Here is a 25,511-nt window from a genome sequence, read left to right on the forward strand (position 1 = left end):
TTGGTGGCCCTTGTGTCACAGGGGACTCTGTGCCTGAGGCCCAGACTCTAACACCCCACGAGTACGAGTGTGTCAAGCCCATGGCTGATTTTCTCTATTCCTTGAGACACATACATGTGGGGCACTCATAAAGACACCAGAGGTTTTTAAAACGTACATGCCTACCACAGAGGAGCCGTGAGAGGTCACTTTTTGTTTGAGGCAGGGTTCCTTTGCTGTTTACTGCTATACACACAGACTAGCTGGCCTATGAGCTTCCAGAGGGTCTCCTCGCTCCACATCCTATCTTTTGATAGGAGGGCTGGCTTTGTGGATATGTGCCATTGAGTCTGGCTTTATATAGGTTCTGGGGATCTGAACTCAGGTCCAAACACTGATGGCAACTGCTCTGCCTACTGAGCCATCTCTCCAGCTTGCTATACATATTTTGACACAATTAAACACACATACAAATTTCTGAGAAGAGTTCTTTCAGGAAAAAAAAATCACACAAAAATCTCTATACATAAACAGAGTCCTCATGTAATTAGATAGTTTTGGGCCCTCTCAGACACCTCAGAGTCAACATCTGACTTTGCTGTGTAAAGCGCTAAGACCAGAAGGGGTCTCTCTGCTGAATGAGTGACACTGGCTCAGAGCAAGAAGAATCGAACTTACCCGAAGGAATGAAGGAAATCCTTGCCCATAGTAGCCAACAGCAAAATAGTCTGGCTTGGGTCTTATCACCTTGACAATGTTCTCATAAAATTGTGCCTGTTTTTTCTGGAACAAAAACCCAAAAACTCATTTTAGGCTCCCACAGAGCATTGGAGCACTCACCCTTCTGGATTCTTCTTGGGGGCCTAAGGCCTATATCTGGCTGAATCTCAATTTTGACATTATTTTTCATGCTGTTCAGCAAGGTAACCTAAACAAGCCACGCATGGTCGCTAGTTGTCTTTCGAGAGTATTTTCAATAATCCAGGGAAATGATTTCCATGTGCTTTTAGTGCTTTTTAAAAAAAGGACATAGAACAGACACTGGGAGAATTTGAAGGACAGAATTATTCTGCTCTAAATTATAGGTAAACACTCTGTCATAAATGTGGCCTACTGTGTGTGTGTGTGTATGTGCCTGTGTGTGCGCGTGCTTGCACGCACACACACACACACACACACACACACACACACACACATTATGGCATGGCTGAGAAGGCAGCAACTAAAAATGTAGACAATGTCACGGCACTTAAGGTTCTGGCCACCAACTGTCTGTCTCCTCTTGTGGCAAGGGTGAGCGCTTTAAACCAACTGCCAAGACCCCTGTACTTAGGACATAAGCACCTCTTATGCATTACTAATGCAAGGTTTAACTTCTTGGCCTACTTGAGAATAAAAAGTGAATTTTCATAGGCTGGAATCAACCAGCAGATAAAGAACATCCATTTCTTAAGACAGTACAGGGGGGACAGGTCAAAGGCAAGGGAACATTTGAGGCAGATCTCAACATGAAAACTGAATCTAAGACATCCAAACCCAAACTCAGACCGAAGCAAGGACTGACCAGCAATTCACTCAGCTGCTCATAATCAAACATCTCCGTTTCGTATTGCTCTGCAAGTTCCTTGCCCAGGGCGATGGCCTCCTCCCACATCTGTGAGTGACAGAGAGAAGAGAGAGAGAGATCCAAGCATGAGTCATGCATCAAGCCAAACAGGAAAATCATTATTTACAATGAAACATCCAGAAATGCAGGAGATTAATGGACACACTTGGGAATCATGCAGGAAATGTACAAGCATTTTCTAGAGGTTCCAGCTCTTGGCTCAGGACCTGCAGTCTTGACTAAACTGCTCAACCTGAGGCTCATCTGTCATAGCACCTCTTCCCCCAGCATGGTAGTCTGCTGGTCCAGCATCACTTGTCCTCACTCTCCTGCTGCCAGTGATGGCCGCCAAAGACCATCTGTCAGGGTAGCCTTGGAGCCAGGGAAGAGACACCACAGGGTGAAGGTGCATAGCCAGGAACCATCTACTCTGTGGCTACTTCCCAAATGTTCCCACTGCATAGCCATCGGGTTCCAGAGCGCACACTGCCAGAAACACCAACTCAAAGCTTCAGAATGCTTGCTTTTTGCAGATGCAAATCCTGCCAGTATTTGAAAAGGGGATTTTCCTATGGCAAACAGTTTGAAGATGCTTCTCCAAGTAGCTTACTTTTAAAAACATGGATAAACGTTTACTTATTTTATTTTACTTATTTATTTTGTGTACACACACACACACACACACACACACACACATATGCATGCATGTAAGTGCCAATGTCCTCTCAGTTGAAAGGCAATGGAGTTATAGGCTGTTGTAAGGTGTCCAGTGTGGGTGCTGGGAGCCAAACTTGGGACCCTACAAGAACAGGACATACTCTTAATGGATGAGCATTTCTCCAGCTATCATTACCACCATCATCATCATCACCATCACCATCATCATCATCAGCAGCAGCAGCATTTTTTTAATATGGATAAACTTTTGAATATAGTAATTTGATGCTAGGCCTGGCTCCCCCCGGGAAAGATGCCTGAGAAGCATGAGACATTTGGCGGTAGAAGCTCCTCTAAGATCCCAGTTGCTGCCCACTCTCCTTCTTTGGGCTTTAGTGACCCAGAACTTTCTTTAATGTATTAAAACTGGAAGATGCTTGTTTTCTCTCCCCAGACTGCATTCCTCCAAGAGTGTCACTCATATAAAACCTGAGGACATATCTACCTGTTCCTCAAGGCTCAGTACACAGAACTGGAGGTTGACAGGAAACTAAAGTTCAGATACTTCTTAACAAACTGTAATCCGAGCCTCATATCTCTATATTTCTACATTTTCAGGAGATCACAGCACTAACCTTCATGGGAGCTACTCACTCCTGCTTCCTAGCAGCTAGAAAAAGACGAGGACTCCTGCCCCTGGGGGCGTTACAGGTACGGCTGCCGTCACGTGTGAGTCAGTAGTAGCAGAGGGGGGAGAGGTTACCTCTATGCTAAGTGCTCTTACCTGTGAATATCTGAATGGTTAGTAGCCTGAAAAAAGGGAGCCTGAGATTATCACTAGTTTGGTACCAGACAGGCCCAGATGGGTTCCTAGGATAGGGAGAATGCTAGAGACTAGAAGAGCCTCACCTGGGAATAAGCCTGAGACAGATGACCCTCACAAGGGGCCACTTGGGTAGACTGGACAAGGGGCAAGCCTAAGGTGACCGCCAGACTGGCACCACAGGCCCAGACAGGGAACCTCCCTGGGATGACCCCTGCCTGGCACCATAATGCATGAGCAGAGCAGAGCAATCCTGAGGCTACTTCAGAGACAACGCCAGGTACTCAGAGACCCCAGGCACCACTAAGATGAACAAGTAAGTGGGGGAGGAATGGAAGGTGGGGTCCATATCTGAGTTTGTGGCCATGTAGGTATCCAATACCAAAGGCCAGGCAGATGTCCATAGTCTAAGTTGCCACCTAGGGACACGTTGATGTCTGAGGGCTGTGTAGAAATAGTCCCATGCCCCTCACCTAGGCATCATGGGAAAGCTGGCCCTCTCATGTGGCATGGAGGAAGAAGAGATATCCTCCTCCCCCTTGACCCTCACCATCTGTGGCAGGCGGGAAACCAGGCCCCAGGGCCATGAGAGGAGGAGAAAGGACCCTACCCCTCACCAGCTGCACACTCACTCCTTGTCTTGGCAGCACAGTAGAGCTGACCCTTGGAGAGGAGGGGTTGTGCTGGTCCCAAGGGCTTGAGTGTGGGAGAGCTGGCCCCAGCACTTGACAGACTTGTGGTGACATGGGTAAGGGAGAGAGGAAGAGATGCCCCCAGGTGAGAGACTTGGCCCAGATGAGGTCAGGAGAGCAGGAGAGCAGGCCCTGCACTTCATTTGGCCGGCACAGTAGAGCTGACCTTGACGGTGGGGGCACTGGTGACCTTCCCCAAGGGTGTCTTCAGATATGCTGTTGTTGCCTGTGCCATGGAGATCGCTTCTGGGTATCATGAGAGAGATGGTCCCTCAAGTTGTCTGTAATGGGGCAGTGTGGGCAAGGGAGATATGCCCACTATCACCCTTGCCCCTTGCCACCTACCAGGTGGGAGAGCTGCCCCTGGAGTCATGGGAGCATGAGAGCTGTCCCTGTCTCTCATCTGCTGCAACATTTGGGGGAGCAGGCCCTGTACCTCACCTCAGCAGGACAGTAGAGTTGGCCCTGGATGTGAGGATTGCAGGTGAGCCAGTCCAGAGGACATGAGCACAGGAGAGCCTGCTCTGTCTCTTGTTTCCAGGTCAGTGACACGGATAAGGGACTGATACCTTCCTCACCTCCCTCATCCTGTGCCATTTATGACAGGTGGGAGAGCTGCCCCTGGGGTCATGAGAGTGGGAGAACTGGCCATGTCCCTCACCAGGTACAAACACTCAGGAGAGCAGGCACTACACCTCACCTGGGCAGCAGGGTAGGGCTGGCTCTGGTTGCAGGGGGTTGCTGGTGAGCAGGCCCTGAGGGCAGGAGAGCAGGAGAGTCAGTGGGCTGACCAGCTCAGATATCTCTCAGACCCAGGGCTTTGAATTGGTCCATCCCAACATCTACCCCATCAGTGAACTGATGTAAAGCACGAAGGAGCAGGTCCTACAGATCCAAAGACACAGAATTTCCAGGACACAGGCAACCACAGGGTATCTGAGAAGAGTCCCAGGGAGCTTCCAGTATTGAGAGAATAGCAGAAGCCTAGAGGCTTCATACCAGACCAACGAGTCATTGCAATGAACATCTGCAAGGAAAGAAGTGTGGACAAAAGGGTACACTGTGGGACAGTCTGTGGCATACCTCAGCTTCCGCAGTAAGTTTTTTTTTTCCTCTGTTGGAGGGAAGGTTGCAAGGAGGATGGGTAGGAGGAAAGGGGAAGATGAGTGGGATTGGGAACATGATGTGAAACTCACAAAGAACCAATAAAAAGTTTTGTTTTTTTTTTTTTTTTAAAAAAAAGATGGAGACCTGCTGGGAGCAACATGTCCCTGACAAGGGCTTAGATGTTTCTCAAGTGTTTCTCAAGCTGTGAGTCAGACTCTTTTGGGGGACCCATATTATATATTATATCATAATTCATCACAGTAGCAAAATTAGTTATGAAGTAGCAACAAAGTAACTTTGTGGCCTCTCTCTCTGTGTGTGTGTGTGGGGGGGGTCACCACAGCATGAGGAATGGTATTAAAGGGTTGCAGGAAGGTGGGGAATCACTGACATAGACAATCACGGTGGAAAGGAAATAAACATGTCACGCTGACATGACGTCCAGCCACCTGTGCTTCCCAGGTGACGTTCTCCAACCACCTGGTAGGAGTGTTTCAGGCTGTGGACAGGGAAGCTGGGGGTCAGAGAGGGAAGAAACCTGCCCACGTGACAGGGCAGAGGCACGGTAGATTTGCATTTTTACTCTTGAAGATCACATGCCAGCACTTCCAGGGCTGTCAGTTGGCACACCCCTGTCACAGAGCATTCTGCCCACTAGGATGGCCCCACCACAGGGATTCATTATTATTGACTCCCTCAACTAACTGAAGGATAAAATTATACCCACCAGTGATACTCTCTTCATACTTACTACTTTATAAATTATTCCCCTTCCCCCCCATTGTGGGTATTTTGAGAAAGGATCTTATGGAGTGCCAGGCTAGCCTCCAGTTCACTATGTAGAAGAGGATGGATGACTTTGAACTCTTGATTCTTTTGCCTCTACCTCCCAAGTTCTGGGATGACAGGAGTGTACCATTGTGTCCAATGCCAGTTGGCATTCTTGATGAGAAAAAAAAAGTGGCTCTGAATTAATGATTGCTTCAGATATAGGGAGAGCAGCCTGAAGGAGTCTAGAAGGAGACAGGGGCCCTGGGTCAAGGGGTCACTTCACGCTGTTCTCTTGGTTCTGAGGTTATCCCATATTCTCTGTGTGTCCACATCTGCCTCTCTAGATCTGTCATGCCCTCTTCTGGAAAGCTCTCATCCCCATCTGAACACTCCCCCCTGTGATGTTTCCTGTAGGCACTAGTGACCCACGGCTCCTCAGTGTGTTACCACTTCAAAGGCAGCACTCCCTCTCCTTGTAGGTCTCCTTTAGCAGATTGTCCTTTAGTTTCTGTAAGCTAATCTACCTCTCTTAGCTGTTCATTCCCGAGCAAAAGCTTAATCTGTCTTGATCCTAAATGACAGATGAGGTGCTTTAGATATGTAGTCAAGTAATTGTTTTTAAAAGAAATACAGGTCTCGAGTAAATATCTTTTCTTGCTCACCCTGAGGTCTCATGGTTGTGTTTTTTATCAGATTTTCTGTAAATACATAAGCCACCCCCTCCATGCCCCTCCACTTGTGTTAAAGGATTCCATACCGGGGCTATTTTCATCTATTTTTAATTGGACCGGGGCTCTACAGGGAGTGTGGGCAGTTCATACTTCCAACACAAATGCTGAGGAAAATATTTCACCACCACAGAGGAAGCAGATTCAATATGATTTAGATTTTGATTGTCTCAGAGAAAGAATCACTTTGACCTTTGGTGACTGAACCTGGGCTCAGTTCCATTCTTACAAGAGCTACAGGCTTAGCAGGCCTGAACAGCCCCAAATGAAAATGCCTGAATTCGTAGACAACTTTATTTTCTGATCTGAGGTCTTTAATCCAGTTTAGGGCATCTGAGGAATTGTTGGCTATCGTCTGCAGGGGCACGTTTGGCCTCTGTCCCCTTCCCCACTGGATAGGTTCTTCCCCTTTCCTGAGATAGTAATCTTTTCTGTCTTCTAGGTTTTGGGGCCTCCCCATTTCTTCAAGCCCTGCACACAGAAAACTTTCTTTTCTAATGAAACACCTTTCTCAGTGTCAAGATGGTGGCAGCCAAGGAGGCTGGGAAGATGGATCCACAGGGAAAGTAGGTGGTAGCCACAGAACAAGACAATCTGTGTTCAATTCCCAGAACCCTCATAGAAAGCATAAACAGTCACGAATAGGACTTGGGTGACAGCTCAGTAGCCAAGTGCACTCTGTGTGCAAACAGGAGGACCTGAGTTCAAATCCCTAGTTGTCAAGCAGCAGCAGCAGCAGCAGCAGCAACAAAAAAGCCTGCCATGGTCTTATATAACTGTAACTCCAGTGGTAAGATAAATGGAGTTTGCGGACTGCCCATCTACCTCTAAGTTCCATGGAAGATCTCTTATGTGAATAAGGGAGAAAAGCAAGAGCAAAACATCACACACACGCACATGCACCTGCGTGCATACACATAGGCACAGTGGCAGAGAATATATCAGGTATTGATTTCTCCCAGGTAGATATGACGTGAATTACAGGGATGGAGAAACTCCAGGATGGTGGGGCAACAGCCAATGAAGAGGGAGATGTCATTAGGGGTGAAAGATTCTTCATCTTTAGCATGACTGACTCACCAGGACTCCCAGGGGCAACTCTGGTTTAGTGCACATACTGGCTGTGAACAGCTCCCTAGCAAAGGTGTTTTATATGAAGCCTGACTTTTGGCCATTTTTCTACTGCTCATCCGTTTTCCCTGGCAGTTATTGGGAATAGTCACACTCAATTACCTCCTGAATTTCCAGAGTCCCACACAGCTTTCTGGTGTTTAATGGATGAGGATCAATGTTGTGGAAGAGGCCACAGCTCTGCTTGAGGTCCCTTTGCACCAGAGGGACCAAGTGGCCCAGGACTGGCAGGAGGCCTTCACGCTCAGTGAACATCCTTCTGGTCCTTAAATCTGAACAAGGGACCACTTAAACCTGTGAGGTAGGTCTTCCTATGTCCACCTGTGTGACATGCTCAAGGAAGGCTTCCTTAGTTAGCCTTTGAGAACTCTGATGCTGGCCACGACTCCCTTGAGGTCAGCTCTGCCTATGTTTGTGTACATCAGGGTGCAGAGCAGCCTGTGGCACACAGTAGGTTTGTTAGTGGAGAGACATCTCTGTGATCCTACAGACTGAAGCATGACAGCATTGTTCTTGGCCCAAATGTTCTGACAAAATATAATTCCTTTTAATACTGTCAAATCCCAAAGAACCTAAGAGACCTGAATTCCCACAGAGATTTGGTCTGATGAGATGGACTCTGGCTCACACTGTGAGTATGCAAAGCCTGAGAATGAACTTATGACAGACAGGGTTCCTTCCACAAAGCTCACCCACGGCCTTCTAAGTGGGAATGTCACAGAATGTAAAAATGTCACCCTACTTAGAAACAGGATCCAACCATCTCACCAAAAAAAGAAAAAGAAAAAAAAGAAAAAGAAAACAACAAACACATATTCCCAACTCCTATTTACAGCTCACAGATGATGTAGCTGCATGCATTTTGGGTTTGTTCCCCACCCCCCCCCCCCCCAAGTTTGGCACAAGGCAAACTGTGAACTTCATCAATGGGATCTTATTCTAAAGAAGGAGAATTCCAATTAAAAATAGTTGCAGGGCTCCACACATCATCCCGGCCATAAACTATGCATCGTCGTCGTTAATGGCCAACAGGGTCTGGACTTGAGGGATTGAGAGGCGCAGCCACCTGGGTAGGACAGGCATCCATCCATACTGTAAATTCTCCCAATAGCGAGAGTGCTGCTATTTTCAACTCTCATCCTCCACAGAGAAGCCTGGTAATTTTCAGTGAAGTACTTGGATTAAGGGCTTTATTGAAAATTACTAGGCCTCAGCCAAACACAATAAGACAGACAATTTGGAGCAGCTTCAGAAAAGAATGCTCGCTTCCCAGATAAAGCCGAACAGAGGCTTTTGCAGGGAGAGGCCCAGGTGGGGGTAAAAATGGGGAAGGAGTCTGCAGTAATTGTTGGGCTGTGGAAGGAAGAAATGTTGGAGAATGAAAACGAGAGTGAATGGAAATGACATTTTGTGGAGAGAAAAGAAAAAGATTAAGATGCCAACTGCTAAGCTGAAAGTCATTCAAAACGTTAAAGAACGAAAGAAAAGCAAAAATAGAAGAATGTTTTTGTACAGGAGAAACACAGAAAACTAGCAGGTCATACTTTACAGGTAACTGTGCCCAATACAAAGGGCAAAAACTCCCGTTGGCCTTGCTGGTGTCATGGCACAAGGTAGAGACGGAGGCTTTCTTAGAATTCGATTCCAGCCTCAGCCCAGGCCCTCTGTTAAAGTTTCCTGGCACACAGGATGCAGCTGTGGACCTGAGAATGGGACCTTCCTCCTAACCCGCAAACAACACCCTGTTACAATTCACACTGCCCGGCTTTCCCCAGTTACCACCTAAAGTCCCAACAGTGCATCAACTCAAGGGTTTCTTACATCATCTCCATATAGTAAGCACGGAGTGAAGATTTCCTTAAGTGCAAGGAAAACGAGACCAAAGGTGCCAAGCTGTATCCAGAGCTCTGCCTGAAACAAAGCTTGGTGAGACAGGTTTCATTTCGTTTCCATCTCATCACACTTTTAAAAATAATTTAAATGTTTCACTATGGTTTGCATATACTCACATATACATACAAGCAGATAAATGTAATAAAACATTAAAAATGCATTTCTAAGTGCAAGATCAAACGTGCTTGAGGTTTAAGTGGTTATATGCATGCCTGCACACACACTCAGACATGGCCATGAGTGCTCTTGGTAAATCTTATCTGTGTCAGGGCTCCCTGTTTGTCTGTCTGCTCACCCACTCAAAAAGCTGCTGACCCGATTCAGACTGAAGGTGGCTGCTTTTATCAGACAAACGGGACTCTGTGTAGTAATGTCCAGCCCTTCTCTTGCAAGGACCCATCTTTTTCCCATTAGCAGCCTCTACTGCGAGTGAATGCAATGCTGGGGACAGCATGCGAGCCAAGTTAGTACAAGACTCAGGACAGAGCAGGTTAACAGCATGCGAGACTAGGATATTCCTAGGGGAGACTGGTGGGGCAGAGATGCTTCTGATGAGCTGTTGGCGTGGAGAAGAAGAGTGATGCTTTTGAGGCCTCCCTGGGGCTCAGAGGCAGGGTCAAGACGCAAGATCATACAATTGTCTGAGGAACTTCATGGAGTACCTAAGTGAGGACAGCATCTTTGAGTCCATGGTGTTTGCTGCTTCAACAGTGGCCAGAGGGGGACTCAATTGCAAAATTACCTGACTATGTTGACACTCTGAAGCACTGGGGTGTGGGGCAGGGGAACAAGGACAACTGCACTCTGCTCAATTTAGCAGTAAATCTAAACTACTCTAAAAACACACAGTTTAGTGGTGGTGACATGGCTCTGTGGTGGAGGTCCTTGCCTTCTTTTAAGGACAGGAGTTTGACCTTGGAGGCCACATGGTACTAGGACAAGACTCTTCCTACAAGTTGTCCTCTGGCCTCCACAGGTTGATGGTCTATACACCAGGTTGACCTGTGGGCATGTCTGTGAGGAATTTCCTTCATTGGCATGGGAAACCCCAACTTAAACTTATCAGGCCAGATAAAAGGTCATGGAGGAAAGAAAGCGTCACTCTTCTGTTCCATTGATCTTCATTCTCATTGGTGAGCTCAGGTACCCTGTTGCTCCTGCTGCTAATTCCTTCCAGGATATTAGAACCAGCTTTTCTGGGCTTCCAATGTGGATTGAAGATCAGTGGCTCTGCAGGTATCCAGCCTTGTTTACGGAGTTGGGTTTTCAGCCTCTCTGGTAAGAGAAGGGCATTGATGGACTACCTCGAACATATCCTGAAGCCAATCTAACAAGCCTTCCTCTAGTATACATTCATTCTATTGGTTCTGTTTGTCTAGAGTAATGGTTCTTAACCTGTGGGTTGTGACCCCTTTGGGGGCCATAGACCAAATATTTACATTACAATCAATAACAGTAGCAAAATTACAAGTATGAAATAGCAATGAAATAATTTTAGGGTGGGGGGGTGACTGCAACATGAGGAATTGTATTAAAGGGTCACAGCAGTAGGAAGATTGAGGACCACTAGTGTAGAGGACCCTGACTAATCTAGCCCCGCATTGGCTCCTGAGGTCTTCAGATGGTGGCACTGTTTAGGAAAGCTGATGAATCATTATGGTATTTGAGAAAGTGAGTCATTGTGGGTGGGCCTTGAGGCTTAGTAGCTCAGCCCCGCTTCCTGTCTTCCCTCTGCTTCCTGACTATGGATGTAGTAGATGTAGAATGACCAGCCTCCTTATGCTGCTGCTGTTCCTTCCCTGCCATGATGGACTGACTCCTTTCCCTTGTTGCTAATTTGTCAGGTTATTATTCAGAGCAGGGAGCAAAATAACTAGTCGGATGCTCTAAGGCAGAATCAAGTAGAACATGGAGGCAGGAATTAAGAGGAGTTGGTGGGTGGCTGGTAATGGGAGTCTCTCATCTCCTGAGGTAGACAAGAATGCAGCTCTCCAGGAGACAACGTGATTGGTCCTTATAAGCCCAGGAAAGAAAAACTGATGGTGGTGGACTCTGGTCAGCATAGGCAAATGTACCACTGAGGGGCACAATTCTCAACTCCAATAACAAAACGGGAAGTTCTAGGAAATGCCAACACATTCAATAAAGTAACATTGCATTTTATGTATACACATGTGTGTGAAAGTACACGTACATGTATGTGTGTGTAGAAGCCAGGGGACAGCCTCAGGAATTTTCCACTATTGATTGCTACTTTGAGTTTGTTTTTAAGAGAGAGTCTCTCACTGAAACTGGAACTTTGCCATTTTGCAAGACTGGCTGCCCAGGAAGCCCAAGGCTTCCTCCTGGGATTCTCTTCCCCAGTGCAGGGATTATAGGTGCGCAACCTTGTCCTATGCTTTTTTATGTGTGTTGGGGACGAAATATAGGTCCTAGGTGAAATGTTGTATGCAAACATTTCACCACCCAGGCCATTTTCCTGCCCTGGTGCTGAGTTTCTTGGCTGTTAGTCACTGCCACAGTGGCCTGCAACAGCCTCTCTTTTTTTCCTTAGCTTCTGTCTTGTCCTTGTTCTCTGCAGGGTTAGTGGGTACACCAGCTTACTCAACCCCCAGATTCCCAGAATTCCAGACACTGAGGTGAAAAAAAAAAGCCTCCTCTTCTAGTGCATGCTATATTTTCTTTTTATACCCTTCTGATATAAATTTTGTATGTCATGTCTTTAGCCTCTTTTTCCTCCTCTATTTTCTCCATATATATAGTCTTCCTATATAACTCAGAACTCAAACTCTGGATCCTCTCGTCCCTTCCTACCAAGTACTGAGACAATAGGAATCACCACCAAACCCAGCCTATTGTCCAATTCCTTTAGTTTTCAGCTTTCCAGGTATACTAAGTTGTAGAAAATCTATACTGATAGGCACACATGGTCCTGATTGCTTGCCATAGCCCCAAAGGACATGTAGTAGAATTTGGTTTCTCATCATAGCTGGATGTAGGTGCTAGGTATTCTATGGCTATGAAGGTGACCTTAACTGTCCCACTTGTAACATAAGAAGATATTAAGTTTCTTTCCGTAATATCTACCATACTTAAATCACATCTAGTGTACTTAAATAATGCTTAAAATACCACTCAATGAGTAGTAAATCTAAAAAATTTAAGTTAAACCTAAAAAATAAACAAAATATGTGATGCTTTTGCTTTTGCATTTGCTTGTCAGTTTTGGCTTGTCTGTGTTTGATGTACCAGAGCTCTGAGTTGTCGTTTCATGCTTGGACCAATGGAGATTCATTTTTTCATAGTACTAGGGACCCGGAGTGCAAGACCAAGGCTTCCTTCCTGTGTGTGCATTCACATGGTTGTCCTTCTGTGGATGCTGAGTCCTAATCTCCTGTTTTTATAAGGGTGGGGTTACACTGGACTAGCATCTCTCCTAATGATCTCAATTTGCCTTAATAACATTTAGAAGACATGATTTTCACTACAGCCACATGCCAAGCCCTCAGGGATGGTTTTAACATACAAATTTTAGGAGGATATAACCTAGCCTATAAAATAGTTTATGTACAGTGTCTTGGGGCTGGGAGATGGGTCATTTGATAGGTCTGAGGGGTCTCTTATTGACCAGGGCCCTCCTTCATGTTCCCAATGGATAGATACATCACATATTCATGTAGTATTTTATGTTATTCATGATGGATTTTATAACTTTAGTCTAGAGTGAAGGATGAAAAGGTGTGTCTCTGGTTCCCACAAACATCAACAGCTTTAGTCATCAGCAATGACCTTGGCCACTCATCTTATTCCATTCTTTTTAGGAAAGGGGTTCTAGTTTGTTTTCCATTGTTGTGATAAACACCATAGCCGAAAGCAATGTGGGAAGGGAAGGCTTTATTTTACCCCATGGCTTATAGTCCATCATCCAGGGAAGTTAGGGCAGGGACTGATACAGAAGCCATGAAGAAATGCTGCTTACTGGCTCGGTCTTCCCACCTTACTCTGTTTGCTTTCTTACACCGCAGAGGACCACGTGATCATGGATGGTGCCACCCACCATGGCTAGGCCCTCCCACATCAATTATCAATCAAGAAAATTCCCCACAGGTGTGCCTCCAGCCCAATCTCAAGGAGACATGTTCTCAATTAAGGAACCTTCTTTTCAGATGACCCTAGCCTGTGTCAAGTTGACAAAAACAAACAACACAAGAAAACAAATCAGAGCAAAATGCATGAAGAACATTAGTTCTCCTATGACTATGCAGTCTAACTTGTAGCACACACTTGTTTCCTACATGAAAGTGAGTCATAATCTTGAATACCATGTCAAACTGTCTGCATCTACTGTGATACACCCCTACCCTGTGACCTCCCAGGACATCAGGACCCATTGTGAAACACTTTTCCTATGTAGGTCTGCCTTCCAGGATCCCTCAAATGGAAGAATGATATTCAGTCACAGAGAAGCCAGGATGAACACCAGAGTCAAGTTCTCTTGGACAGCAGTTCCTGTATCTCTAGCTGTGAGGAGTCACACCATTTGATGTGTAGTACTTTTCTTAGAACACATGCACCACTTGGGAGAAGTGAAGATTAACAGTTCTAGGGTGGGCAAGATGGCTCAGTGGGTGAAGTGCTTGATGAATAAGCATGAAGACCTGTGTTTGGACCCTTAACACCTTCATAAAAATGTTAAGTGCTGTGCTGTGCATCTATAACTCCAGTACTGGAGAGGCAGGGGGGAGTCCAGGGGCTTTCTGGCCATTCAGTTAAGTCAATCAGTGAGCTCCAGGTCATGGAGACACCCCATCTCAAAGTGGACAGTAATAGAGGACACCCCAGGGGGCTTCTATATGGGTGTGTGCATGTACAGGCACATACACACACAGAGAGAGGGGGGAAGGGAAGGAGGGAGGGAGAAAGAGGGAAGGAGGGAACAAGAGAAGGAGGGAGGGAGGGAGGGAGGGAGAGAGAGAGATATTAACTGCTTTATGTGTCTATGTGTTTAGAGAACACAATTATCTAGAACTTACCCTGATCAAATGCTGTGGTGCATGATGGGAGTAGGTTCCCCTCATGCTATCCTGTCCTCCTAGGCACTTGCCCAGCCCTGGAAGGTCTGTGTGGCCATGTGATTTGCCTCAGCAGAAGACAAGAACAGAAGCAGTTCAGAGAAGCTACTCCCTCCTATTTGTTCCCTGGCTGCATCAACCTGAGCAGACGTTCAGCCTTCCTGGGCCTTGTTCAGGGAGATGGCCACTAGTCTGAGCAGAAGTGGACCAGTGTTGTTTGGAACTCTGGAGAGTTCCAGGTTAAAACTCCAGAATGTTCTGGCCCATCCAAGGCTGCATAAAAGATAATGGCTTCCTAGAACATATCCTGCTTGCTGATATGACGATGAACCGTTTGCTGCCAGCTCATTACACAGGCACTGCTTGCCCTATGCTCTAGAGTTCTCTCCAGCACCTGTGTTGTAGATTTGTGTAGATGGGCGGACTGGTTCCTTTTTAACATTCTGGTGGAAATGTCACAGGCACTCCGAAATGGCTTTCCAATCTTGTTGTTTTATCAATACAACTAGAATGGCAGCTGGGAACACAGCCCTCCCAAGCTCACTCTGACTCAAGGTCAGCCAACGGATCACGTCACCAAGGTCTTCTTTCTGTTTCCACAACATAGGGACATCTGAGGGCAGGTCTTCTACTGGCTTTCCTTTTTTGTTTATACTATTTTGTCACATGGATTCTCTTTCCCTCCCTCCCTCCCTCCCTCCCTCCCTCCCTCCCTCCCTCTCTCTCTTTCTTTCTTTTTTTAAGGCAGGCTTTCCAGCCTCAGCATTATTGATATTCTGGGCTGGATGTTCTCTGTGCTGGGGACACCCTGTGCATTATGGAAAAGTCAGCTCCACACGCTCAGATTCTGCCATGAGATTTCTAGTAACACTGGTTCTCACTCATGATAGCCAAATGTCCTTGCAGATTAGGATTGGATACAAACATTCTAAACTGACTGTATCCATTTTTGCCCCTTCATGTGATTCCTTTTTAAGATTTACTATTGTATAGAAAAAAGTTATCAGGTTATCTTTCATTTAAAACAAAAAACCTTACTGTCTTCTGTCTTATTCCTACTGAAAATGAGCCACTCTCATGGCAGGAAGAGCTGGTAAGTGCTGAGGATGCATTTGTTTGGTCATCTAGCGAGCCCCCCTCAGTGAGCATGCAGCAGGCTGTAGGCACTGTTGTGAGCATGAGGCACGCTGGGAGAAGAAACAGGTGATGCCTCTGTTTCTAGTGCTCACAAGCCTCTTGGGTGAGGCTACAGAAGCATGTATATAAACTGCTTGTAGCAAATTAAAGAAAGGACTCCAAAGCAAGACAAAGGGTGCCTCACGGGTGAGGGAGAGGTGACATTTAGGCTGAGATGGAGAAAAAAAGGAGCTGTGGGGGGAAGGGGGGGACAATAGATAGCTTTTAGACAGAACAAGACTGGTATATTCCAGACTCCAACAAATGTGGGAGAAATATAGAGTAAGGTGAGGGGAAAGAGAGGGAGACAGAGCCAGAGAAACTGCAGGGTCTAAGGCCCTGTGCTGCTCATGGAGAGCCTGAGTCTGGCTGCCCACAGACTCACATGCTCCTCAGACTTCGTGGACCCTTGTTTTACCTTAGGCGTCCTGCCTGGGATGTTTACCTGTGCTTCACAGCACCTGGTTATCATTCCCCAGCGTACTACAAAGCCACAAAAGCAAAGGGGAGACAATCGTGACAGCTTCACTTCTTAACATCCTGCTAGTCTGCTACAGAGTCAAGAAGAATCTACCTTCCAAGTGGCCTGGGTAGAGAATTTGGACTTTTACCTGTGTTAATAAGACTGCTGGCATAGGCCTGTCATCCTAGCTGCCAAGAACGCTGAGTTCACAAGTTCAAAGTCAGCCAGAGAAACTGCTTGTTGTTTTCACATGAACAGGTTAACAGAAGGAATGGGTGGCAAAGCACTTCCTTAGCATGTGTGAGGCTTGGGTTCAACTCTTGGCAACACACATGCATGCAAATGAAGAAAGAACACATACGATGACTTTAGATACAGAGAGAAACCTGAGCTTGTGCTCACAGAGAGTCTACGAAACGGTCACTTTTAATAGGGGTTGGTTCCTGTGAATAACACACAAGGGGGAAGGTCCTTCTGTACAACACAGGCTACTGTGGGTAAGAATGCATTTCCAGAAAGACACATGCAATCCTAAGCCTTGGTATCTGTGAGTGAGAGCTTCGTGTGGAGATAGGCACTTTAGACATAGTTCAGTTCTATGGAGCAGGATGGGGCTCCCTGACAGGCCAGTGCCTGGTGTCCTTATAGGAGAAGGAATGTAGACACAGGCACACTGTAAGCATGGGGAAGACACAGACAATTGGGTGATGGGTCCATGAGGAAACAAGTACCAACCACTGCCCACCATGCCTGTAGCACGTGATCCTAGAAGGCCTCCAGAGAGAACGTGGTCCCCGTCACACCTGGATTCCAGGCCAAGAGCTCCAGCATGGAAAGGTAACAGGTTTCTACTGTTCAAAGCCTTCTGGACCAAGAGCCATAGAAGTACATAAAACACCAGCTCCTTTTGAGATCTTGCTGGAGAGACGCAGGACAGCCTTGACATGACTAAAAAATTCAATGGAACTCCAGAAGGAGCTCAGAAGTCACCTTGGTTTTATGAATTTCTTAAGCCGGAGTGGCTAGATTTCATAGTGACTCCACATCTAATCACAAGGACAGTGACGAAGTATAAGACAGTTGATTAAAATGATGGCAGCTTTGCCTCAGAAAAAAGTCAACTGAATCTATCATTTTGCTTAAGCTAATTAATCTACAAACTGCCAAGGTGGAACAAAGCCCGTCTCGTCACAGGGTTAATTTTTCAGTGGTAACAGGAAAATGGAAGATGCCAAAGGCATATACCAGCTCCAAGCACACAGACACGTCCAAGCCGCTCTTCCAGACCTGGTTTCTCAAGTAAGAACTATCAAAACAGTCAGATGTCTTCAGGCTCTACTGTCTACAGAGCTCCTAAAAGAGCTATTGATTTTTTTTTTTTTAAATAAAAAGGTTTCTTATAAGTACAAGCCAGAGGAACATATATAAAACAGTCCGTTCACAATATGTAATACATTTCTGGTTCTGCAAACACCATGTGTTAAGAATTGTGCTTCTAGTGCTGTGTGGGGACTCATGAGAGAGACCAAGGGACAGTGTGTGTCTTACCTTGCCTTTGTCAAAGTAGTGAATGATTTCTTGGTAGAGCTGCTCTTTCAGCTGTCCCTGTGTTGTCGCTTGGAACCCATCCCGCTGAGTGAGGTGAGCTGCACACACATCCTCTGACCACTGTGGAAAAACCAAGGAATGAATGACACTGAGGCAGGGGTGTGTTCAATAATATCACTGAGCACTTAGACAGGCATTGAGATGCATTGAGGTATGAGACTCTGAGGCCAAGGGACCCAGGGCTGCTGTCACCAGACTGCCAGGTCTGGGAATGCCAGGGGTACAACCTGACCCTGAAGGGCTCAATGAAGACAGATGGGAAGGTAGAGCCAGACTTGTCCAGTAGAAAATCCCAGCAAAGCTTGAACTCTCAAGCTTGCAAATAGCTTCCTGGTAGCCAGGGTGTACTATAAGCAAGCGATTGGTAACCGTTCTCAGTGGGCAATGAGAGTTCTCTCTCCTTGGTCAGAAGTTACTCAAAACCTTAACAATGTATGTGGATTATAGGTCATTCAGAAGGGAAATCTATAGTCTATCCTTACTGAGGAGAGATGTCTCAGCACTACCAGTTGTAGGCCCACTGCCTAGCACAGGTTCTGTCAGTATTTGTTGAAATGCTAGCCAAGTTTTGTGTCAACTGAAGAGGTAGTAGAGTGGAAGTTAAGGCCATTTGACAGGCAAAGGATTAACTTAACAAATCGTTGTTGGTATGGGCCTCAGTAACAGTGAGCTGATGTTTCTGGTGGTCTTTCCATGTGCCTATGGGTCCAGATGTGTCAGGAGCCTCACCCACTGGAGCTCAAAGCCACCCATCACACAAGTGCATCATGGGATATATCTCTGAAGATGATCCCATAGGTGTCTAAGGGTGTGAGGTGTGACTTTGCCTGGGGTGGCCTGGGAGGCTCAGGGTATAGCAGGAATGAGTTTCTCAGGTGGACCTGTGAGGTGCAATGTGACCTCCTGTTAAAGCAGGACAGTGAGGGTCTTAAAAAGAAGCAACAAACTTCCAGGCATTATTTTCCAAACAAATGCGGGTAAGAGCATGGGATATCCCAGTGAACTCAGTGACATAGTTAAACCACAGGACCAGCTTTGATGACACTTGTTAGGGGCATGACAGACAAAGAGAAAAGGGCAAGGAGTGGGGGCCTTGGTGGTGTTAGCACATAGAACAAAGGAACAAATGGACCAGAATGGAGAAGTTGGGAGTTAGGCTCCACTGAAAGTGATGACATGCCATCAGATGCTTGCTCCCAGGCACCCATCCTTCCTAAAGTCAAGAGCCTTGGACTACCTCAGGCTGAACTCTGTAAGCCTGAGGGCTCCCTATCCCTAGGCCTGTTGAGTAGGAGCAGGGAGACCTTTACATGGTCCACAAGATGCTCAAATTAACGATGGCCTTGAAGATCCCATCTGCAAGCAGAACTGAGAAGCTCCATAACCTCAGTCACACAATCAGCAGTTGTGAAAGTAGACATGTGGATGTGAACTTGGGTGACTGACAAGTAAGAGCCAAAAGGTTAAGGCTTATTGTACGATTTCAGATCATAAAAGTACCATATTGAATCAGGATGAAGAAGTTCCCCACACTTTCCATGGTAAGTCTGCAGATGAATAAATTCACTGCTAAGCTAAACACTCATGCTTTAATCATTCTTATTTTTGATAAAAAAAAATAGTAAAAGAAAAAAAGAAGATTGCATTTAAGAACCTTTTTAGTTCATAGACACAGGAATACAGACCATTTTGTTTAGTAAGTTGATAAACCAGCATGAATTGACATTGAAAATAATATCAAACATATTTAGGGAAAAATCACAACATGTAACAGTCTAAGAAATATGGAGTCAAATTATGTTTCATTTACCATTTAATTGGAAAATTTGGAGCCCAGTGGAAGAGAAAATGCACTTGAGCCCATTGATTTAGGCTGTGGAACAGACTATCATATAGTCGGTGACAAACCCATCTGTCCTTATATATCCAAAGACTAAGCATGCTTATACACACACACACATACACACACACACACACACAGACACACACACACACACACACACACACACACACACTTTGCATCCATACAGACTTATAAAGTTTATGTTCTAAGAGTGTGAGCAGTCTGCCAAGCCGTTTAATTTCCCTGGTGTGAATAACAAGATCTTTACATTTTACAAAAATACCCTGTTCCTGACATTTGGATTTCTAATAAATACAGACATTGGACTTTACAAATGAAATGGCTGCTTCCCGGAGCATGCCTCGAAATCTCTATCTTCAAAGATGATATTCCTTGGGAAAGCTTCAGATGGCTGTAAGACAGTAGGGGTCCTTAGGCATCCAACGGACTGTGGAGGGGGAGCAAGAGTAAGCCAGCTTCTTTGCCTTCTGCCTGCCAGAACCCTGCTCATTTCAGGCAAATGCAAATACTGCAGAGCCGTGTGTGTGTGTGTGTGTGTGTGTGTGTGTGTGTGTGTGTGTATTCATGCGCACGTGCACAAGCACACTCCTGGATTTCAGGATAAGGACAGAGATAGAAGGAGTCTGTCTGGGGTTTAACTCTGGAACACTATCCTCCTTGACTCCCGTGATCCAACACACATTTTAATGTAATTTTTCTCTTGTGGGTTTCTCTACTTTTGCTGTTTGGGAGGTTATCCAATGAAAAAGATTCATTGACTAAACATTCTAATGGTTCTTATTTACTTCATACAGGATTTTCTGATTTTTTTCAAATAAGGGTGTCATGAGAAAGATAATCAAAGACTTGCTAAGATTCTAAAATATAAAACTTTAAGTTGCATAGAAGTTTCTCCATCTCTTCACTTGTCTATCCACCACCAACTCATGCATCTTCATAGCCTTCATCCATCCATCCATCCTTCCATTGATTATCCACAAATCCTTCCCCCATCCATCATCCAACATCCACCCACCCATGCCGCTATCCCTCTCTCTTCCCCACTTTCCTTCCCACATCTGCCCATTTACTCACTAGTCCACCCATCCATCTGTCCATCCACCTGGTCTAGTTATTTTATGGGGATCTAGTTTTGAGTTACTAACTATTCTGGAATTGGACATCAGAGAGAACACAACCCATCAGCGCAAGCAGAAGGCCAGCATCTTAGAGGGGGCTGAGGGGTAAAGGAATCACCGGAGTTGAAAGTTCTCATGCTATTGCTCATTAGCAACATGCTTTAGAGACTGGAACAGCCAACACTGAAACTCTCAGCATGGCCTGCTCTGCAGAGAAGTTTAGATCTGCTTCCTCCCTCTGTGAGGAGGAGGAAGAGGAGGAGGAGGAGGAGGAGGAGGAGGAGGAGGAGGAGGAGGAGGAGGAAGATGACTTATCCTTCCACTTGCCTGCTCTACCAGGGTCATTCCTAATAATCGATGCTGTTCTCCATCCATACTCAAGCCTGTTGGCACAAGACACCCTCTGACTCACAGCCCCCTGAAGGTCTGCAACCCTGACACCTTGTTAGATCGACATTCAGCTGGGCTGAGTCTGCAATCAGAGCACTTGGATATTTTTGTTTCTATCACCCACTGTAGCTCATATCCATAAAATCATATGCCAGTGGTTTACTAAAATTTGTCATGGAAAAGGAAAATTTGAAATAAACTCAGAATGTATAAGAAGAGCCACACAGACGTGCATGGTGATTTCTCTTACCTTTAGAAGCTTTGCATGCAGAAGCAAGGTGTAGGCCGCCTCTGTGTAGTTGTCACATTCTTTGTGCAGGTCACAGAGCTTGTACAAGTACCTGGTGATGAAATAGGACTGCATTCTTAAGGAGTCACAAGGTAATTTGTGTTGAGGACTACAGGTGCTAAATTTGACATTCAACAGTAACTCATGGCTATACTTTCTTTTTACTATGTTCATAATTCATAATGCCTTGAAAACTGTTGGTTTAGAAATCACAAAAAGAAGTGATAAGAATAAATGTAATAATAATAATAATATACACATACAGACATATATACCATATATATATATGAATAAAGGTATATGCTGGCACATACATATACAAATATATAATTTTAAGTCACCTTTGTAGGAAAAAAATGAGGATAATATATAAAGGTAAGAATTTCATTGCAGGGTTCCTTATTTTTTTCTTTCCCAGTTACATTTCTCAAACATCTGAAATGATATTAGACAATCCAGATTATGCATTTCTCTGGAGTCAAAATGCATATTCACAGACATCCATAAAGATCTAAATCCACAAGACAAAAAAACAAAGGCAGCAATGACAGCGGGCTTGATCAAAAGGAAGTCTGTGCTGTGGGAAGAAAAGGATGCTCTTTACTCTACAGCCAGACACATTTCGGATCAAAGAGGCTGGTTGTTTCCTAAGTTTATTATATTCATATGGTACGTTTTAAAAGAAAAAGTAAAAAAAAAAATAAGAAGTCCCAAACCATGCAAGTACACTCTGTGTAGCTCATACAGCCAAGCTTTCTGTCACACAGGTGACAAGCTAACCTCATTCATTAAGGTGGTCTATCATCTTTCTAATTATGGGCCACAGAACCTGAAAAGTGACTGAGAAATATAGTGTGTCACTCTACTCAAGTGCTTTGATCGTCCAGTGATGCTAGGGATCAAACCTGGGTCCTCCCCAAGCTAGGTAAGTGCTCCTCCAGTGGGCTATGTCCCCGGTATATCTTAAAAGCAAATAAAGAATCAAGTCCAGCCGGCCACACAAAACATTTTTCATTTTTGTGAAGAGAAAGACAAAGGCATGTGGGAATAGGTTACTAGTTAAATAAGAACAGACGGCAAAATTATACTGTCTACTTCTGGAAAATTTATCACCAGATTTTTTATTTGATCATGAGTTACTAGGGTACCAGCATGTACACAGAGGGTGCTGGCCAGCTTGGCACATACATACCTTATATACAGGTAACATGACTACAACTCACACCCAGGGTACAGGTCAACTCAGCACATTACATACCTTATATACGTCTCATGGTGATTGCAAGGCACACACAAGGTGCCAGTCAGCTCGGCACATCCATACCTTATATACGTTGCACAGTGATTACAACACATATACAGGGTGCTGGCCAGTGTGGAATACACAGAGGGTGCAAGCCACTATCGCACACACCTATTTTATATACATCTCAGAGATCACAATGTACACACAGACATAACACGTACCTTATATACATCTCTTCTCTTTCAATTTCTTTGTAGAAATTCTGAAAAATTAAACCATGACATTGTTTTTTTTTTTTTTTTTTAAAAACTGACTCCACCTTCCATCTATGCTGTCCTGCACTAGTGTCCCTTGGTGCTCTTATAAATGACCGTAAACTGGGTGCTTTTAAACAGCACGAAGATATCCTCATAGTCATAGAGTTCTAAAGTCACGGTGTCAGTTAGGGCCTCATGCATTTCCTGTGAAGGCTCTAGGGGAGACTCGGTCCTTGACCCTCCTAGCTTCTAGAGCTTCCTGGTGTGCTGTGGACACTGTCTTCTTCACTCTAATTGTAGTCCCATGTTCACCTGGCTTCTCTTCTATGCCTGTGTCTGCTTTCCCTTTTGGGGGTGGTGCATTGTGACAAGGGTCTTATGCAGCCCACGCTGGTCTTAAACAAGCTATATAGCTGAGGCTGGCCTTGAACTCTCATGATCTTCATGCCTCTACTCCCCAGCTATACTGCCACACTCAGCTTCTTCTTTTCCCTTGTCTAAGAACTCTTGAATAGATTTAACCCTCATCCACCTAGGCATCCCAGGCTAATCTCATCTCAAGCTTCAGTGTGCACGGGTGTGTGTACACTCACATGTATGTGTGAGCATGAGTGTGTGTATGTACATGCATGTGTGAGTGGAAGTAAGAGTATGAGCTAAGCTGTCAGTCATTCCTCAGCTTGTTTTTTTGCTCTTTTTTTTGGAGATGGAGTCTCTCATTGGCCTGGAGTTTACCAGTTGGATATGCTTGCTGCCCACTGAGACCCAGGAATACAACTTTCCAACTGTCTTTGTTTCACCAGTGCTGGGATTATGAGCCATCACACTTGGGTTATTTTTATGTATGTTTTAGAGGATTGAACTCAGGTCTTCAGGTGATTAAGGCAAGCACTTTACCAACTGAGCTGTCTGGGTCTCATCTGGAGAGACACCTTTTTCCAAAAAGGGTCATATATATTCTCAGGACTAAGGATAAAGATGCTACCATTCAGGACACTCACTTGAGTACATGACTCTGATCTAATAGAGTCTTCGTATCTGGAATTCACAAGGTGCTCTCTTGGTTATAATACTAGATGGCCTGCCACCCTCAGCCACAGCAGGGACATTGTGAAATGTTCAGAAGAGAGCTTGAGCTCTTGACCTGGCTGAGAGCAGATATGCAGGTAATTCTCTGTCCTTCCTTCCCAGCACCAGAGAGGACCTCCCACCCCCACCCAAGCAGGGGAAGCTATGCTGTGCTGTGGAGTGTCCTAAGGCCAGCTGTCCTCTGGGCTACTGAATGCCCTGGCTCCATCTGCATGCAGCATGCGGTGAAGATAGAAGGTTTAATTAAGGTTTCACTCACCAGCACGTTGACTGTGCAGCTCATACGGTTGTCTTTGTTTTCGTCATGCATGATGGTCCTGTAGTCCAGGAGCCTCTCCATCAACCGCACCACGAGCTTCACAAAAGTTTCTCCTGTCTTGGCGAGGTATTTATGCTTCCTGCAGTGCTCCAGGAGGCTGAAAAAATAATTACATACACCTTGTTAATCACACTCCAAGAAAGAAACTTAAGGCACGGTTTAAAATATTTCCCATTATTAACACATTTTAATTATTTCTGGGCTACAAAGTTCATTGTAGTCTAATTACAAGTCTCTCTGTCTCTCTCCTGACATAAATCCTGCCGTGAATCAACACTTACATTTTATCAAACAACACTTTGTATTGCTCGTCTCCTCTGCCTCCTTCCACTTCATGATCCAGCTTCGTGATGATCTCATTTTCAAACTATAATTAAACAGAGGAAGCGTAAATAATTAGCATGGCAGATATTCCATTTGACTATGTGGGTCTCAGTCACATTTACGTCTTCGGGGTCACTGTTGGGTGGTTACCCTCTGCCTTTGAAATGTGATTTCATTTCAGTGATGTTATCCCTGAGCCCTTACAGACATCCAATGACTCCCAGCCTCAGAGAGAACCTTTGCTTCCTCTCCCAGTGAGTGGAGCCAGGATGTACGTATTTTAGTAGGAGCAATAAGAGCCATAGAAGGAAAGTCAAGCCAACTGTAGGAGACAGAATCAAAGTGTTGCGGAGAGATACCCATCTTTATCTCTACAGACAAGCAATAAGTACAACAGGGTGTCGACTCCTGGGAAGGAGCAGGTGGCATTTCATTTACAAGGTTAGTGTTCTGGGCAATCTGAAAACATCTATGAGACCACATCACTGCCACTCCATGACAAAGCTCCACTTCAAACAGGATTATTGGAAGCAAAGCAGAAGAGTCCAGAAACAGAGGTTAGCAGTCACTTTTAGATGGTCCATTTCCATGCTTATCCTAGAGCTGGATATTGTGAGCACCAGAGTTAATTGATTATATCTCTAATAAAATCTCTTAAATTCCAGGGAGTGGGAAATTCCTAGCATATTTCTAGGGATGATTAGACTGGAAATAAACATCTTTATAATAATAAGCATGTCTCCCCATTTCCTTCCCTGATAGCCAAATGACACCCAGGTCAAAGAGAATCCTGAGATTACCAAACCTACAGTGTTGGTAGGCAGGAGGGGCTAGGAGAACATGGGTTCTTATAAAGATGGAGACATCTACACTCTGAACAATCGGAGGTGAGCAAGAGGGAAATGGGCA

General features: G+C 45.2%; 1 protein-coding gene and 1 non-coding gene across 2 annotated transcripts in view; one reads left to right on the forward strand and one right to left on the reverse strand.

Moving 5' to 3' along the window:
- The window catches only part of Dock1 (dedicator of cytokinesis 1), a 508,897-nt gene that overhangs the window by 39,273 nt on the left and 444,113 nt on the right, over positions 1 to 25,511 (reverse strand). Inside the window, exons 34-40 of the mRNA XM_028772526.1 lie at positions 24,560 to 24,645; positions 24,219 to 24,375; positions 22,835 to 22,875; positions 21,329 to 21,419; positions 17,647 to 17,766; positions 1,544 to 1,633; positions 658 to 762 (exon numbers count right to left, since the gene is read on the reverse strand). Of these exons, the coding sequence (XP_028628359.1) occupies positions 658 to 762; positions 1,544 to 1,633; positions 17,647 to 17,766; positions 21,329 to 21,419; positions 22,835 to 22,875; positions 24,219 to 24,375; positions 24,560 to 24,645 (690 nt within the window). The remainder of the gene's footprint in view (positions 1 to 657; positions 763 to 1,543; positions 1,634 to 17,646; positions 17,767 to 21,328; positions 21,420 to 22,834; positions 22,876 to 24,218; positions 24,376 to 24,559; positions 24,646 to 25,511) is intronic.
- On the forward strand, positions 2,932 to 3,060 carry LOC114625293. Its single transcript, XR_003712050.1, has one exon. It is a non-coding gene; the product is annotated as a small nucleolar RNA SNORA17 (small nucleolar RNA).

Source organism: Grammomys surdaster, unplaced genomic scaffold, assembly GCF_004785775.1.
Source record: "Grammomys surdaster isolate TR1022 unplaced genomic scaffold, NIH_TR_1.0 214, whole genome shotgun sequence".
Taxonomy (NCBI): Eukaryota; Metazoa; Chordata; class Mammalia; order Rodentia; family Muridae; genus Grammomys; species Grammomys surdaster.